This window comes from Anolis sagrei, chromosome 2 (assembly GCF_037176765.1).
Source record: "Anolis sagrei isolate rAnoSag1 chromosome 2, rAnoSag1.mat, whole genome shotgun sequence".
Classification (NCBI taxonomy): Eukaryota; Metazoa; Chordata; class Lepidosauria; order Squamata; family Dactyloidae; genus Anolis; species Anolis sagrei.
This window is the reverse complement of record NC_090022.1, coordinates 213,700,631-213,719,084: the sequence shown is the minus strand read 5'-3', so window position 1 is coordinate 213,719,084 and position 18,454 is coordinate 213,700,631. Positions and strand designations below refer to the sequence as shown.

General features: G+C 38.2%; 1 protein-coding gene across 3 annotated transcripts in view; it reads left to right on the top strand.

Moving 5' to 3' along the window:
* CCDC171 (coiled-coil domain containing 171) overlaps nt 1-18,454 on the top strand; it is a 217,845-nt gene that overhangs the window by 25,268 nt on the left and 174,123 nt on the right. For all 3 annotated transcript variants that reach the window (XM_067464374.1, XM_060762416.2, XM_060762417.2), the window contains one exon: nt 6,053-6,191. In XM_067464374.1, coding sequence (XP_067320475.1) covers nt 6,053-6,191 — 139 coding nt within the window. The remainder of the gene's footprint in view (nt 1-6,052; nt 6,192-18,454) is intronic.

The following is an 18,454-nucleotide window of genomic DNA, read 5'->3' as shown; positions in this document are numbered from 1 at the left end:
ATCTGAACAGAGGATGGGCCGGAGATGCCAATTCCTTGGTCCTTTCATTATAAGCTGCTACTTCCCGACAGATGTCAGGTGGTGCAATACCGGCTAAACAGTATAATTACTCCAGTGGTGTGGGGTGTAGACATCATGTGATAATGCAGCATGTCACATTAAGAGCTACATCCGCTGTTTTAATATTTCACAGGTTGATGAGATATTATGTACAGAATAGCAATGTGATGGTGCTTGGTCCTTCCTCTTTTGTAGTCCTAAGCCCACTGTTGTTATAAGCAAAAGTCATTGAATTCTCCAAGATTTTTTATATACGTCAAAATCCCAAAGCGTCTGAAATCCACAATACTTCTGATCTCAAGCATTTTGGATAAGGGACACTTGCCCTGTACACCTTAGAAGTTGCCCCCTTGATAAGATATATGGTATGAAAATTAATACATCACAAATGCCATTGAAATTCTTTGGGAATTATTCAAAGCACTGTATTGTCGAAGGCTTTCATGGCCAGAATCACTGGGTTGTTGTAGGTTTTTTGGGCTGTATGATCATGTTCTAGAAGCATGCTCTCCTGACGTTTTGTCTGCATCTGTGGCAGACATCCTCAGAGGTTGTGGATGCCTGCCACAGATGCAGGTGAAACGTCAGGAGAGAATGCTTCTAGAACATGGCCATACAGCCCGAGAAAACTACTATAACCCATTCAAAGCACTGTCAACTGCCCCCCCCCCCCCACAAAATAATAATGCCGAACTTTTCATGTCAGCATAGTGTTTTCTTACACCAAGTCTTGTTTTTTCCCGTCAACATCCAGGCTCTGACCAAAATATCACCTCAATTTTCTATACAGACTCATCTACTGGTTACAGGGACATTATGACCTGCTATCACCTTCATAGTGTTCAATGTCTCATTACAGAAGTTTTAAGCCATGCTGCAATACTATCAAATATTCATGACATTTGTTTTGAGGCCACAACATTGCCCTCTTGTCACTGAGCATACTTCTTAAGGTAAAAAAATACTACTGAGACAGCACTTTATAAAAATTCTCTTTTATATCTGTTCCGGCCCATGTTGCTGCCCTGTATGTGCAGAGTCTGTGCCACATCAATAAAGGAATTTAACAGATCAGTGCTACCAGTGGTTCTGCTTGAGCTTTCATCTTGGAAGAGACAAATATCTCCAAGCCAAGCCCGGCTTATACGGGAGGAGTGGTTTTTTACTAATTCTTCTCCCATTTGTGGATCAGTTTATCAATATCAATTGTAGATCTGATGTGAATCTGTTGGTTGTATGTTGTCTATATTTTTGTGTGTGTGTGTGGATTCTGTCAACCCATTCCACCCTCTCCTTGGGAGGTCTGACTTGGCCATGGTAGTCCATGCTCTGGTTACATGCCGTTTAGATTACTGCAACGCACTCTATGTGGGGTTGCCTTTGAAGACTGTCTGGAAGCTTCAAATGGTCCAGCGGGCGGCAGCCAGGTTGCTAACTGGAGCAGTTCTCAGGGAGCATACTACTCCCCTGTTGCGTCAACTCCACTGGCTTCCAGTTTGCTACCGGGCACAACTCAAAAGTGCTGGCTTTAGCCTATAAAACCCTAAACGGTTCTGGCCCAGCTTACTCATCCAAACGTATCTCTCCTTATGAACCATCTAGGAACTTAAGATTGTCTAAGGAGGCCCTGTTCTCGGTCCTGCCTTCTTTGCAGGTGCTTCTGGTGGGGATGAGAGACAGGGCCTTCTTAGTGGTGGCCCTCGGCTGTGCAATTACCTCCCTAGGGATATTAGATCGGCCCCCTACCTCCTAACTTTCCGAAAAAAAGTAAAAACCTGCTTTCCAAAAGCTTGCTCTTTGAACAAGCTTTTGGAAATGGAGTGTAATAGATAAACATGGAACTATGAACGAAACATGCTACTGGATAATGAGATTAACAGGAAGACATTGGTGATGATATGTTTTTAATTTTTTTTTGTATGGATTTTTATAATGTGTTTCTAAATGTTTTTAACTGTATTTATGACTGTTGTGGCTGCCAATTTGTAAGTTGCCTTGAGTTGCCTTCGGGCTGAGAAAGGCAGGATAAAAATACCATAAAAATAAATAAATAAGTCTCTTTTGGCAGGCTCTCAGTGTGTCTTAGGAAATGCTTCCTTACTGGATCATGATATCTTTGTGTCAATAGAATATTAAATATTTCTGCAATGTGGGAAGTCCATGTGCTTTCTGAATTTTGATCCCTTATTCCAAAGGAAGGTCTTTCTTTCTCCTTGCAGGGAGAAATTTACCGTATCTTAAGATGCAGTTTTAACTTTCAATTTGCCCTCAGATGACTACATTATTTTCTCCTTTGTTGAGAGAAGCACCTGCTTCTTCCTTAAACTATTAGATGATCTGTTGGAGGAAATAAACATGAGAAAATTCCAAGTCTGTAGAATGTATCACATGTACCCAGAGATGTAGTTGCAAACCATCTGTAAACACCTTAAGACCAACCTATCACAGGGTTTTTCTGACAAAACTTGTTCAGAGGGGGGCTGATTTTAATTTATAACTGGATTTTTGTTTCTTTACAAGTCATTCTGATATGGATGTGCCATCTTTCATGAGTGATGGCCTTTCAGGTAGTTTTTATGCAATTTTGTCTTGTTTCTCAAAACTTTCACACTTCCATTATTACTGTCATAGTTCCTCATTCTATTCCTTGGTTTGATGACCATTGCATCTCCCTAATATTTTCACTATGTGTTCATTTTTCAGAGCTTGGAAATAATAATAGTAACTAATATAAGACATTGACTTTGGGTGGTAATGAGGGGCCGTGGTGTTGATTTTGTTAGAATAAACAATGTCTTTTGGATTTGTAAAGCACTGAGTAATCAAGCCCAGCGAAACACCTCCCAACAAAGGCTCCCCCAGGCAGGAATCAACCAGGCTTTGAAGCTGCAAGGCCATTCAATGCTAATAAGGTGGCTAATTGCAACATTCACACTTGCCTAAAGCAGACAAGAGTTCTTTCTCCCACCCTGGACATCCCACAGATATATAAACCTCACTTGCCTAGTTTCCAACAGACCTCACAACCTCTGAGGATGCCTACCATAGATGTGGGTGAAATGTCAGGAGAGAATGCTTTTGGAACCTAGCCATACAGCCAAACTCATAGCAACCCATTGAGAAATTCTTTTACATGTTGCTTGAAAGAGATATATTATCTCTTACTTGATTGGAGGTATTCCCTTTTTAAGCCTTCTAAGCAAGATTTCCTGTGGCTTGCTTTGTTCCAGGACACAGTAATGGATAGAAAGCAGTGAGAGGCAGGAAGTCTGGCACAACAATATTTTTTTAAAAGAAACAAAATACAAAAATAATATGTAGGCATACATAAACATTGACATAATTGAACAATTACATATCAAATTACATATCAAACTACGCAACATACATCTCTAATTACATCTAAACTGCAAACATAAACTGATTTTAAAAGTGGATTTCTTGCTACCGTTTTTTAGTTCTTTTATAATTTAGTACTTTTTCTTCAACCTTATATCCAGCAAATTGTTTATTTCTGCTTATTTTGATATTAACAAATAAGTATACTTTCTGAAGTGACTAAGTGACGTGACTCGAGGTTAAATCTGTTCATTCTTCCTACAGCCCATCTATCTCTGATAATTGGAGGGGAAGTGGGGTGAGTGGGGGGACATGAGAGAAGCCTCCCACAAGAATGGTGAAACATCAAACATCCGGGCATTCCCTGGGCAACGTCCTTGCATACAGCCAATTCTCTCACACCAGAAGTGACTTGCAGTTTCTCAAGTCACTCCTGACATGGAAAAAATAAAAAATTGGAGGGGAAAATCCTTCAGCCATTTTTTACACAATTAAGTAGCAACACGGTCCCATAAAATCATTTAAAACACCAAAAGTTGTGCATTACTTATGAGTAATGTTACATTTTACTTTCTACGCATACCCCAGGAAGCATGCTTTAAAAATGAAGTGTTTCATACTAAGATCATGTTTCCAAGCTCTGCTTTTATCTTCACACTTGGTATTCATTCAGATACATGCTGAATTTTGTGTGAGTGAAAGTGTTCTTACTATTTGTATCATCTTCCTGTTGATTTAATTTTCAATATGTTCTGAAAATGTTTCACTGTGCTAATGAAAAATACTCTTCAAATTATTGTCGAAGGCTTTCATGGCCGGAATCACTGGGTTGTTGTAGGTTTTTCCGGGCTATATGGCCATGTTCTAGAGCAGTGGTTCTCAACCTGTGGGTCCCCAGGTGTTTTGGCTTACAACTCCCAGAAATCCCAGCCAATTTACCAGCTGTTAGGATTTCTGGGAGTTGGAGGCCAAAACATCTGGGGACCCACAGGTTGAGAACCACTGCTCTAGAACATGGTCATATAGCCTGGAAAAACCTACAACAACTCTTCAAATTGTAGCATTCAGCCTTCCAGATCAGCTAATAGTGAGAGTTTATAAAGGCATGTGCTATTTGTACTTGTGTATAAGTTTAGAAATGATAGTAAAAACACCTGACTTATCCATGGGTCATATTCAGATCCGTAACTGTGACCCCAAAGTTTGACCTCGATTTGTAAATGAGGGTGACTTAAGCACGAGAACATATAAAGTTTGGGGAGGGGATATATTCCAAGCACAACAGAGATATGAGACAAGTTCGGCCAGTTGTTATTATAATTGTTATTATTATCAGATTATTTATTTATTTATTTACTTACTTACAACATTTATATGGTGCCCTTCTCACCCTGAAGGTGACTCAAAGCAGCTTACAAGATACATATACATACACTATATTATATCATTAGCATAGTACAATATCAGTATTATATATTAGTATATTGTACTACACCATTATATTGTAATATTATTAGTAATATTACATGTATATATATATATATATAATATTATTATTATTAATATTATATTGTATTACATTATAATATTATAAATATTATATGTATATGCAATACATTATATTATATTATTAGCATAGCACAGGATTATCCCACTTTTCTCCTGATAATGAGACTCAAGGAGGATATAATCTGTGTAGAGGCCCTTCTTTTTAGGCCATATGGATAGACAGCGAGGCATGCAGTTTGAGAAGCTCTGTCCTGTGTTCCTTGAGTTTGGAGTATGAGCTTCTAAAAAACCCATGGTTTCTGAAGATCTGACCATAGCATGTCTCAGTGCGTACATAAAGATGTAATTAGCACAAACTGTAGAAGGCAGTAATGGAGTTGCACATGAGGGAGGAAGAGACAGAAGCAGTATGGAGGATATGAACTCACAGCATGGTTTATGATTTATGGAGTATATAATCTAGCAAGTCTTAGCTTTTGGCACAGTTTAACAAATTCAAATAATTTCCAGCATGAAGCGCTTCAACTCTGGACATTTCAGTATTGTTGCATTATTGATGTGCAACTTAATGTTGCATATAATCTATTTTTTGTGTGCCACACCCACAATATGACTGGTGATTATAGTATATTAGGAGCTCCCGGTGGTGCAGTGGGTTAAAGTGGTGAGCTGCCAAACTTGCTGACTGAAAGGTCGCATTCAAATCCAGGGAGTGGGGTGAGCTCCTGCTGTCAGCCCCAGCTTCTGCGAACCTAGAAGTTTGAAAACATGCAAATGTGAGTAGATCAATAGGTACTGCTCCGGTGGGAAGGTAAGGTGCTCCATGCATTCATGCTGGCCACATGACCTTGGAGGTGTCTACGGACAACACCCGCTCTTTAGCTTAGAATTGGAGATGTTCACCAACCCCGAGAGTCGGACACAATTGGACTTAATGTCAGGTGAAAACCTTTTGCTTTACCTATAGTATATTAAGCACTTGGTAAGTTTTTCAGCAGTTTCCTAATTATGATTAGATTAGATTAATTAACATTAGATTAAAAATAAACCATGGTGGAAAGGCAATGTAATATGTATAGTGTTTTTTCAATATAAATCATTATTAGTTTAAAGTCTTTCTAAACATCCCGTTCCATCTTTTCAGGCTAGAAAGGGAGTACTTTTCCATAAACAAGCAGCTCAATGAAGAGATTGAGGAGAAGAAGAAAGTAATTACAGATCTCTCAGAGAGACTCCAGGATCATGAAAAAGATTACAAGGAATTACAGGACGAACTTCTTCTGGTAAGAGACAAGACCTGAGGCATTTATTTTATTGGTTCAAAAATGATATATGTGTTGCTATGTAAAAACAAAACAAAAAATAGCACCTTACTATCTTTAAAGTAAGCAATTAAAAGATTCCTGCATCTTTTCTTTACTCTTTGTGTCAGACATATTACGAATCCCATTTTTATCAGAAGTGGATTTTGTTTTTGACTGTGTTTTGATTGCATTTTTTGTGCTCCACTTCTGAGTGTGATCATTTCACCACACACACTAGGAATGAAGGCTGGAAAATGCAAGGACTACTCTGTTTTTGTGAATATGGTCACTAATGGCCAATAAATTGTGTTGTATTTGGAGCAGGAGTAGGAATCATGTGGCCCTCCCAGATGTTATTGATGTTGTTGGCTCCCATCTGCCCCTCCAGCATAGTCTGTTGTAAGGGAATTACATCTCTGATGAAGTGGAAAAAAAGAGGATATGAGTGTTTGTCCAGAAATATTTATAATCAGAGCTTTCCAAAGATTTCATCTTGATTGACACACATTTTTAGATATGCATCATTTAACTATACAGTAATTTAGTTTTACTAGCAAACTACAGGTTAAACTAACCCCTTATAAGAGAAATGGACACATAACATCAATTGTAATGACTAACTACATGGGGACATAGCATGTCTCATTAAAACCTTGCATTTATATATTTTAAAAAATATATTATTGTTTATTTTGCATAGATGCATAAGTTTCCATTATGTTAGTGCAACACACCTACACACTGCAGCCAACACACAAATGTGTCATGACTCACAGATTGGAAAATTCCCCTTGCGGGTTGTTGAGATAGTGAGACCCTCCCTTTCTGTTGATTCAATGTACACAAACTTTGTTTCATGACCGAATTTACTGTATATATACCCAGTGTTGCCCGAGTGGCGGAGGGCCCACTGCCCTCTGCTTTTATCACTTCTTTCTCTCCCCCCATACATTTCCCACTTTCCTTCCTTCTCCCCTCCCTCCCTCCCTCCCTCTCTCCCTCCCTTCCTTCCTTTTCCCCTTTATCCCTTCTCCACTCTGAGAGGGCCTAACTCACAATGCCTCCATGGAAATATGGTTCTCTTTGTGACTCTTTCCTTGCTTCCTCCCTGCCCCTCATACACATATCACCTGTCTTTCCCAGTGACATCACAGATGGCCACTTCACATAGCAACATTGAATCCAGTGACATCACAGAAGGCCACTTCACCTAGCAACAACCATTGTGATACAGACAGATATACTTCAACTTTTATATAGAGAAATTACTGAAAACAATGTGTATATGAAATATAAATGAATTTTGGGCTTAGATTTGGGTATCATTGCCAAGATATCATGCAAGTATTCCAGGATCTGGAACCAGGGTGGTGGTTCCTTCCACCCTGATAAAGCATGCTTGCCGAGGTCCGTATGTGGAGCTGCCTGGCCATGACTTTCATGAGTGAATGTGGGGCATTGTGGGTGCGAGAGAGGAGGAGGAAGAGAAGAAGCGCAGTGTCCACACACGCACACCCAGCCGAGCACCTCAGGAAGGGGAGCCAGTGGGTGGGAAGGCCCCCCCCATAATGGGCTGATTTTCAGCCCCGAAATGAAAGAACTGAAAATGGATTGGGCCCCACAATGAAAGCTCAGAAACGAAACGGGACAAGCTTTTACCCAAATACATTCCTCTAGTAGGTAGTACGTTTTATTGATTAGCCCATTGGCTGTATAATAATAATAATAATAATAATAATAATAATAATAATAAATAACTTTATTTATATACCGCCCCATCTCCCCGAGGGGACTCAGAGTGGTTCCCACTTAATATCACAAAACATAGAAAGTAAAAAAACAACAACATAACAATAAGATTAACAAAACAAAATATAAGCATACAAATTCTAGCCATAACACACATCTATTAAAAGTATCAAAATATCTGACAAACACATTTAACCCATACTCATAGAGCATACAACCCACTGTTCAACATAAGTTAAAATAAACAAGCTGTTAACAAGGTCCTGATCTATATCAAATATCTGCATCCCCTCTACAGTTTACCCCAATCGACTCTAAATATGCAGTTCTCAGCTGTGTTGCTTTAAATAGAAAAAGGGCTATTTTGTATGTTATTTTAGCATTCTGGCCAGTCAATAGAAATGTAATTTTAATATAAGGATCCCAGTGTATAATGTCTTTTGTATAATGTATGGCCTGAGGTATTGGTTTCTCTCTTTCTTGTACAAGTTACAACTAAACAGTACACGTGTGATACTATCTTCTACCTCTGATGCTCCACAGATACAAGGTCATTCATTACAGTAGAGTCTCGCTTATCCAACATTTGCTCATCTAACGTTCTGTATTATCCAGCGGAGTCTGCCTCCCGCCTGGATCCACAGCTGTTCTAATATATTGTGATGTTTTGGTGCTAAATTCATAAATACAGTAATTACTACATAACATTACTGTGTATTGAACAGCTTTTTCTTTCGATGTTTTATAAAACATGATGCTCTGATAATTAATTTGTAAAATCATAACGTAATTTGACATTAAGGCTTTTCCTTAATCCTTCCTTCTTATCCAACATTTTCACTCATCCAATGTTCTGCCTACCCGTTGATGTTGGATAAGTGAGACTCTACTGTATATGGAACTTGGTTAAACCTTGCATGTTTGACCATTGCATACAGCTGTTCAAATCAAATTCTGGTCAATACCCTCCTGAAGTGTTCAGGCATTTCTGCCTTTAGATATTGGGCTGTATGAAGAGTATGTTTAAAATGACTTAGTCATTTCAATGAGCTAGCTTTATTGAGGGTCTTTCTGAGTTTCTATATACAGTATTCGTTGTGCAACCATTTTCTGGATCTAGTTCTAGGGGATTTGGATACAGAATCTGAAGTCTACAACTCCTAATGTGTTTTGTCAATTGAACTAGCCAAGAGTCTGATGTTGATTTTTTGTCTGCTCTAACAGGCACAGTTTTGGTAGTCTATTATTTGCCATGACACACAATACTAACATAAAAACGCAGAAAACCCCCACATGTAAAAGTTGTTGAGTGTCATTCCTGACTGCACAAATCTCTAGCCCTCAATGAATAGCTAGCCTAGCTAGATGAGAATGAGGGATTTCTTCCCCAAATTCCTTGTGCATGTCTACCTCAAAAAGGGGTATAGAAGAGGGGTTGTCTTACTCATCCTGCATGCCACTATCTCCTCCCCTTTGAATACTTAGCAATGTGATCTCTTCAAGGAAGACATAATTTCCTCTTTTAAGGTATTGTTATTGGCCCAGTGAGGCCATGTGGTCAGTTCTCCATTTTGGCCTCACTCTCTCTTCTCCTTTGTTCTTCTAGAGAAGGGGTCCTCAAACTAAGGCCCGGGGGCTGGATACAGCCCTCCAAGGTCATTTACCCGGCCCTCGCTCAGGGTCAACCTAAGTCTGAAATGACTTGAAAGCAAACAACAACAACAACAACAACAATCCTATCTCATCGGCCAAAAGCAGGCCCACACTTCCCATTGAAATACTAATAAGTTTATATTTGTTAAAATTGTTCTTCATTTTAATTATTGTATTGTTTTTAAGTGTTTTTGCACTACAAATAAGATATGTGCCGTCTGCATAGGAATTCATTCAAGTTTTTTCAAATTATAATCTGGCCCTCCAACGGTTTGGGGGACGTTCAATGTATTGTCGAAGGCTCTCATGGCTGGAATCACTAGGTTCTTGTGGGTTTTTTCGGGCTATAGGGCCATGTTCTAGGGGCATTTCTCCTGACGTTTCGCCTGCATCTATGCAAGCATCCTCTGAGGATGCTTGCCATAGATGCAGGCGAAACATCAGGAGAAATGCCCCTAGAACATGGCCCTATAGCCCGAAAAACCCCACAAGAACCTAGTTTGAGGGACTGTGACCTGGCCCTCTGTTTAAAAAGTTTGAGGACCCCTGTTCTAGAGTGAGGAGGCATCTTGCCATTGTCCAGGCAAGATTTAGTAGATATGGCTATTTTGTTATTTTTCCTTTTTTCCTTTTCCTTAGAAGATAGCTCTGTGAAATTCATTAGCTCCAAGAACCTTTCCTATCTAGAATGGATTTTTTTTAATATTAATAAACATATTATTTCTAGAACCTATGAAATTGTGGATTTGCAATCCTGCTCCTTCCTGTTGAATGTGCTCTCTGCACATAAGCTTCTACCAGTTATAAACCGTGCTTCTGGCATTCTGCTGTATTTTTGTGGAATCACAAGTGAGGGTTATTTTTGAGCATAACAGCTCCTGATTTCCAACAAAAGCCTAACATCAAATTAAGACCTAACATCAGCTGAGAATTGCACATTTGGAATCGATTAGGGTAAGCTGTGGAGGTGACGCAGACATTTGACCTGAACGAGATCTTGTTGACAGCTTGTTTATTTTAACTTCTTTTATACCGAGGGTTGTATGTTGTATGTATGACTATGTATGACTATGTGTTAATTGTGTTATGTGTTAAATGTTCTGATAAGGCCAATAGGCCAATCAATAAAATGTATCTATCTATCTACCTAACATCAGTAAATTAAGCCTGACATCAATAAATTAAACAATGCATCATCTGAACAAATTCTATAATAACATAAATGTAAACAAGACGTCTACATTCATGTACAACAGCCAGCGAGAGTTCACAAAACAGTGTGCGTTGGTTATGTAGTTAAATGAGGTCACTGGGCAGGTGTGGACCATGAAAGCCCAAATACACATAGTTCTCAACCACAGGCCCTGCAGTGATCTCTCGACCATTTTGTTGAATTCTTCGTAAAACTTCTTTGCATTTACTACAAATCAGAAATCATTGCAGAAAATAGACATTTGTGGCCTCTAAGTGATCGTGATTAGTTTATTGTTTTTCCTGTTTGCAGAAATGCTTATTTTCTCTTTGCAACATACTCTTCTATATTATCAATAATTCTGTTTTAAGTATAGTTTTTTTGTTAAAGAAAGAGCCCCCCTTTTTTCTTGCTTGTTGCGGAAACGCTCAGTTTAAAAGAAAGTTTAAACTGGCAGTTTTAAAACTCAAGGAAATTCCTTGGGGTTCGAAAAGGTTTAAATATACTTCTCTGCTCCAAGAACCTTCTGTGAGTCAGAACTTGTTATGTGCTTTCTTTACTATCTACTCAAATTGGTATTAAGCCTATCTGTGGTCTCAACCTCTGACCATAATTTGGATATTCTGAAAGGAATAGATACTCTTTAGCTCCTTCTAGACTATTAAATATGGAAGCAATTTAAATTCACATGCTTTAAAGACCATTGGGGGGACCATTACAATTATCTCGCCAGACTCACATTCACACAGGCGATGGAATTCATCCTGGTTGGATTAAAGTGTATCTTTCAGGGAGATTTCTTATTTCGCTTTGGAAACTCTGTGTAGCATGGAATATACTACGTTGTTTTGATGTGGTTCTCTGTAAATCTCTTCACTTTTTAACCTTTTCTTTCAGACATTAGCACACGTTTTACACTTTTCTATGCAAAAGTAAGGAATACTAAAAATATGATAGCATCTGAATTCTTTGTTCAGATGGTACTTCTTCCACTTCTTTGCTGTCATTAACCATAGTTAGCAGCCATACTTTACTGATAAATAGTTAACCACAGTTCTGATAACACAAGCCAACAAAATCAAACTTTTTTGTAATAATCAGAAATGAGAGTAGCATAGTTTAAATCAATTTTTATGCTGATTTTAAATACGTCTTTATATATTTTTCCATAATGTCAACTTTTGTAAATATTACAGTGGACTTCTGTAAAATCTGCACATTTCACATCCTATTTGTGTAACAGAAGCCAACAAGTATTTTTCATCAGATATAATTTTAGGGGGAAATGGAAGGAAAATGAAAGAGGGCAAGATGGATGGATGGTATCAAATAACAAATAAACAACAACAAATAATTTCAGGTCATTCTTATAGAGTTTTTTTTTTGCACTGAATTCAGATCTGTGTTTATTTTTTTCTCTATCACATGTCGTTTTTGTGATGAAACTAATCAAATAATTAATTAATTTATGCAATGATATCAATAGAATTTAATTAACCACAAGCCAAGAAGTATTTTTCAGCAGATATAATTTTAGGTCATTCTTATAGAGTTTTTTTGCGCTGAATTCATATCTGCATTTATTTTTTCTCTTCATGTGTAATTTTTGTGATGAGGCTAATTGAATAATTAATGCATTTATGCACTGATATCAATTAGATTCCGTTGCTATCCATGTGTAAATGCATTAATTATTTGATTTACCTCATCACAAAAACTACATGTGATAGAGAAAAAATAAACACAGATCTGAATTCAGTGCAAAAAAAACTCTATAAGAATTACCTAAAATTATATCTGTTGAAAAATACTTGTTGGCTTGTGTAATCAAGGTAACCATGATTGTTGATGCTAATATTGTACATAGGTAAAGGTTTTCCCTGTCATTAAGTCTAGTTGTTTCCGACTCTGGGGGGTGGTGCTCATCTCCATTTCTAAGGCGAAGAGTTGGCATTGTCCGTAGACACTTCCAAGGTCATGTGGCTGGTATGACTGCATGGAGCACCGTTATCTTCCCACAGAAGTGGTACCTATTGATCTACTCACATTTGCATGTTTTCGAACTGCTAAGTTGGCAGAAGCTGGGGCTAACAGCAGGAGCACACCCCGCTCCCCTGATTCGAACCATCAACCTTTCAGTCAATAAATTCATCAGCTCAGCGGTTTAACCTGCTGCACCACCAGGGGGCCCCATATTGTATCCTTTTTAAAAAACAAAGTCAAACAGAAAAATCTGGGTGGGGTTTTTATATATGATCCTATGTCTCATTTCTAGTCTTTTAATAGTACTTAAGGGATAGCTGGATTATACATATTCGCAAGCATAGTACGCAGATTCTTATAATCTTTGATCTGACAATAATAAACAGATTTTGTGTGATCCCGAAATTCTAAATGTTCATATTTTAACTCTGAAGTAACTTCAGAACTGTATACAGTTTTACAGCTACGACCTGTGTTATTATTGCACCGTGATGTCCTGAGCAATATTTTTGAACCACAATTGTGCTTATTTTCAGAAGTCTTCCTAGGGCCACTACTCCATCCTTTCCTCCTCTTTCTCAAATCATGACCCCAAGTGTTTTATTGGAGCAGCAGTCTGAATTTCTTTTGTTTTGCTTCATTCACCCAATGAATCATGACTGATCATGTAAAGACAAGTTCCAAAGAGATGACCAGAAAACAACTGTCTTCATGCCTGATTTAGTACTATATTGAAAATGATAGGAAGAGATAGGAGTAATACCTCACGTAGCATGAGAGCCCTGTACAAGTTCTGTTGCTTTTGATTGTATTGCTCCCACTTGTCCTGATAGTTCCCAGATTTCTACATGAGCCAGTTGGGATTAAAACCGGGACCTGGCACACACTCCATATATCCATCATCTCTTACATGCATTGTTTCATGCACAAGGACACTTGGGAAACTTCCCATCTGGAAGCATTCTAAACTTGCTTCTTTCCAAAGCACTCTTTAGATCTGTGCGCGTATAATGGATTCTTTGTTTCTGGATGCATAATATAATTTGATATAAAAAATGCAGAACCTGTTGAACACAGGCCTAGGTCTGGTCAGGTCCTGAATGGAAGACAGTCTGGGCATTCCACATATGTTGAGCTTTTTTTGAAGAAGGCCAAGATGAAATACTCAGAATCTGTTGAACTAGCAGTCCTAGCCAACTTAGTCAATGGTGAAAAATGTGGGGTGTTCCAGAACACAGAAATGCTGGACCACTCTCACAACTACCATGTCAGGCTACACAGAGACGCCATTGAAATCCACAAGCATGTGGACAATTTCAACAGAAAGGAAGAAATCATGAAAATGAACAAAATCTATCCACCAGTATTAAAAAAACTCTAAAATTATAACAGCAAATACAGACCAACACTCAAACACGGGGGAACTCCAGACAAGAAACAATCAGGGACAGCTAATCACCTCTCAACAAAGGATTTCCCCAGACAGTTACAATCCACACCTTGAAAACTGTCAGGCCTTCAAATGCTAATCAAGGTGCCAAAAAACCTACAACAACCCAACCATCCGTAGATTGGACAATGCATGGCTTGAACACCCCCCCCCCCACACACACACAAAATCCGAAATAAACCCCATGGTTTTGTCATTGTATATAATGGGATTTGGGCATTCATGGATTTTGATGTCCACAGGATATACGGAACCAAATCCCAGCAGATATCAAGGGTCTCCTGTATGTTGATTTTATTGCTTTTCTGTGTTGTCAACATTTCTAGTACAACCCTCCCATATTCAAGTCATCTTCAAAAGAGACATCTAAATTGTAATATTGTTCACAGTGAATGTTACAAAGATGTTCCACATAACATCACAAATAAATTTACATTTTCTAATTAGAAAAAAGGAATGTTGTTGCAGGGGTACTTTGAATGCAATATTTCTGCTTCTTGGCAGGGGGTTGGACTGGATGGCCCACGAGGTCTCTTCCAACTCTGTGATTCTATAAGTCTATGATTCTATGAAAATATTTTAAGCTGAGCAAGAAATCTTGAAAAGTTTTTTAATAGCTCTAAATTTCACCTATTTTCTTGCAATGGTTGCAACTGTTTAATTTCTAGTGTTCAAGAAAATCCTAAGCAATTTAAGAATCCTTTCACATTACAGTTATAATACTACTAGCTGTCCCTTCCACGCATTTCTGTAACCCAGTCTGTGTATATGTGTTTTGTATGTGTCTATATATGTGTTTAAGTGTGTGTGTATATTTGTATATATATGGGTGTTTATATATATATATATGTGTGTGTGTGTGTGTGTATTTGTGTGTTTATATGTGTACATGCATATAGTGTATATATGTGTGCTTGTCTATATGTATATGTGTGTGCATGTGTATGTGTATATATAGTGTATTTTTTGGGGTTTTTAAGTCTGTTCCACTGGGGTTTTGTGTGTGTGTGTGTTTAGGGGTGATGGACACTCATTGGACTGTTAGGTGTATCGTGTCCAAATTTTGTGTCAATTTGACTAGTGGTTTTTGAGTTATGCTAATCCCACAAATGAACATTACATTTTTATTTATATAGATGACTCCTCATTAACCGCCATACCAACATGTTGTGGAATTTTGGGCTTTGTAATTTGGTATAGAACTCAGAATTAACTCTCTAAACCAGTGGTTCTCAACCTGTGGGTCCCCAGGTGTTTTGACCCATAACTCCCAGAAATCCCAGCCAGTTTACTAGTTGTTAGTATTTCTGGGATCTGAAGGCCAAAACATCTGGGGACCCACAGATTGAGAACCACTGATCTAAACCGAATGGTCCTGGATGGAACCATGGGAGTGAATGTGGAATCATAGGACTATAATTGTATAGTGTGAGACTGTTCTTAGTTACTTTGGGATGTCCAATTGAATTGACATTGCCACAATTATAACATTATAATATTTTAGAAAAACACATTTAAAGTATGTTGAGATTTGTCTCAAACAAAACTTTATGGAAATAGATGATTTCCCCATCTATTCAATCCTAAGTGAGAAAGATCACAAATAAATGTTATACCCCTCTGGCTTCTCCTTTGTATCCATTATACTTGAAGGCTTAAAAGGTGATCCTTCAATATAAGCCCTACTGAGAGGTATTACGTCCCTTTGTTAGCATGATATTCTCGGTTTGACTGGCAAATTAGTATGTATGGCTAGAAAAGAAGAAGCTGGAAGATGTTCTTTGTAGTACTATGAAAAATTAAAATCCCCCAGAGGAGCCTTGACACGTCGTATTTTGAAACTCATTTGTTCATGCTGAACTCATTGTTTCATAGTTTTCTAGTAGCGCCCAACTAGTAAGAAGGAAAGAATGGAAATAATGGTCTTCAGACACTTACAACTTGTTTGTGTATGTGTGTGTTCAAATGACCTGGTCATGCTTTTGATTATTCACTAATAACATGGAAGTAATTTCCTCTCGGTTTCCAAAGTGATGCATTTTAGTAGTGCATAAAACTCATTAACTTGCTTTAATCAACATAAAGGCAAATAAGGAAATCTGTGATTACAGCCTGTGGTTAGAGCATTCTCTGAGGGCCTCTCAAGCACTTGTTAGTTTTGTCGGAAGAGAAAAAGCTGCCATAACAGTATGTTGTCAAGCTTTCCTTTTGTTGCCCAAAGCCTTTTTTTAAAAGTAAGCTAAGAAAGGGAGAATGGTGAGCCTCTTTTTCTGTCATACTTATCTGGACTGATACTACTATAGCATCCAATATATCTCATTTTACCACTTCAAGTTTTTTTTTATTTACGGTGATTATATGCTGCCCTCCTCGGCCCGAAAGGGACTCAGAGCAGCTTACAAGTTATATGTAGTCCACGCTTTGGTTACATCCCGTTTAGACTACTGCAACGCTCTCTACGTGGGGTTGCCTTTGAAGACGGCTCGGAAGCTCCAATTAGTCCAACGCTCGGCAGCCATGATGTTAACAGGAGCGGAGCGCAGGGAGCATACAACCCCCCTGTTGCGCCAACTCCACTGGCTACCGATTTGCTACCGGGCTCAATTCAAAGTGCTGGCGTTGGCCTTTAAAGCCCTAAACGGTTCTGGCCCAAGCTACCTATCTGACCGCATCTCTGCCTATAAACCCACCAGGACTTTGAGATCTTCCGGGGAGGCCCTGCTCTCGATCCCGCCTGCTTCTCAAGCACGTCTGGCGGGGACGAGAAATAGGGCCTTCTCGGTGGTGGCTCCTCGGCTGTGGAACGCCCTTCCTACCGACATTAGACTAGCACCATCTCTAATGGTATTCCGCAAAAAAGTGAAGACCTGGCTGTTTGAGCAGGCGTTCGAATAATGAGTGCAATGATTGGTTAATGACCACTGGAATGGATCAATGGATGACGAATTTGGATCATGTTTTTGATGATGAGATGATAGTGAATGGCTATTGTAGAAATTCTTAATTGTTTATTGTTTGTTAATTGGGTAATATGTTAAGTTGTTAACTGTTTTTATATTGTAACATTGAACTCTGCTGTTTCTTATTGCTGTGAACCGCTGTGAGTCGCCTTCGGGCTCAAAACAAGTAAGGTAAATAAATAAATAAATAAATAAATATGTAAATACAATATATTATATTATTAGCATAGCACGATATTAGTAACATACATTCCCATTTTATACACACCACTATAGTGTAATATTATTCATAATATTACATGTAGTATAAAATAATTCTTATATTGTATTATTATTAGTATTATATTGTATTACATTATAATATTATTATCAATATTATATGTATATACAATATATTATATTATTAGTACAGCACAATATTGGTATTATCTATACATAAATAAAAATGTAATGTTCGTTTGTGGGATTAACAGAACTCAGAAACCAGTGGGCCAATTGACAAATTTGGACAACATACACCTAACAACCCAATTTATGTCCTTCACTAAAAAAAAAAAAAAATGATTTTGTCATTTGGGAGTTGTAGTTGCTGGGATTTATAGTTCACCAACAATCAAAGAGCATTCAGAATTCCACCAATTATGGCATTGAACCAAACGTGGCATACAGGACTCCCATGACCAACAGAAAACACTAGAAGGGTTTGGTGGGCATTGACCTTGAGTTTGGGAGTTGCAGTTCACCTACATCCAGAGATCACTGTGGACTCAAACAATGATGGATCTAGACCAAACTTGGCACAAATATTCCATATGCCCAAATATGAATGGAGTTTGGGGGAAATAGACCTAGGCATTTGGGATTTCTAGTTACTGGGATTTATAGTTCACCTACAATCAAAGAGCATTCTGAACCCCACCAACGACAGAATTGGGGCACATTTCCCACACAGAACCCCCATAACCAACAGAAAATACTTAAGGACATCCAGTCCAACTCTCTTCACCAGGGCAAGAAAATGTAACCAGAGCCCTCCTGACAAAGAGCCATCCAGCCATAAATATAGATAGATAGATAGATGGATATGATTCACACACAGAGAGAGATATAGTATCATAGATTTGAAAGGGACCCCTAAAGAAGGAGTATGATATGTTGCATATTCCAGAGTAGGCAAACCAGACACTCTCCACATCAACACTGACAAAGAAACAACAAGAAATACTGTTTACCCACAAGCATAAAAAAAATCACA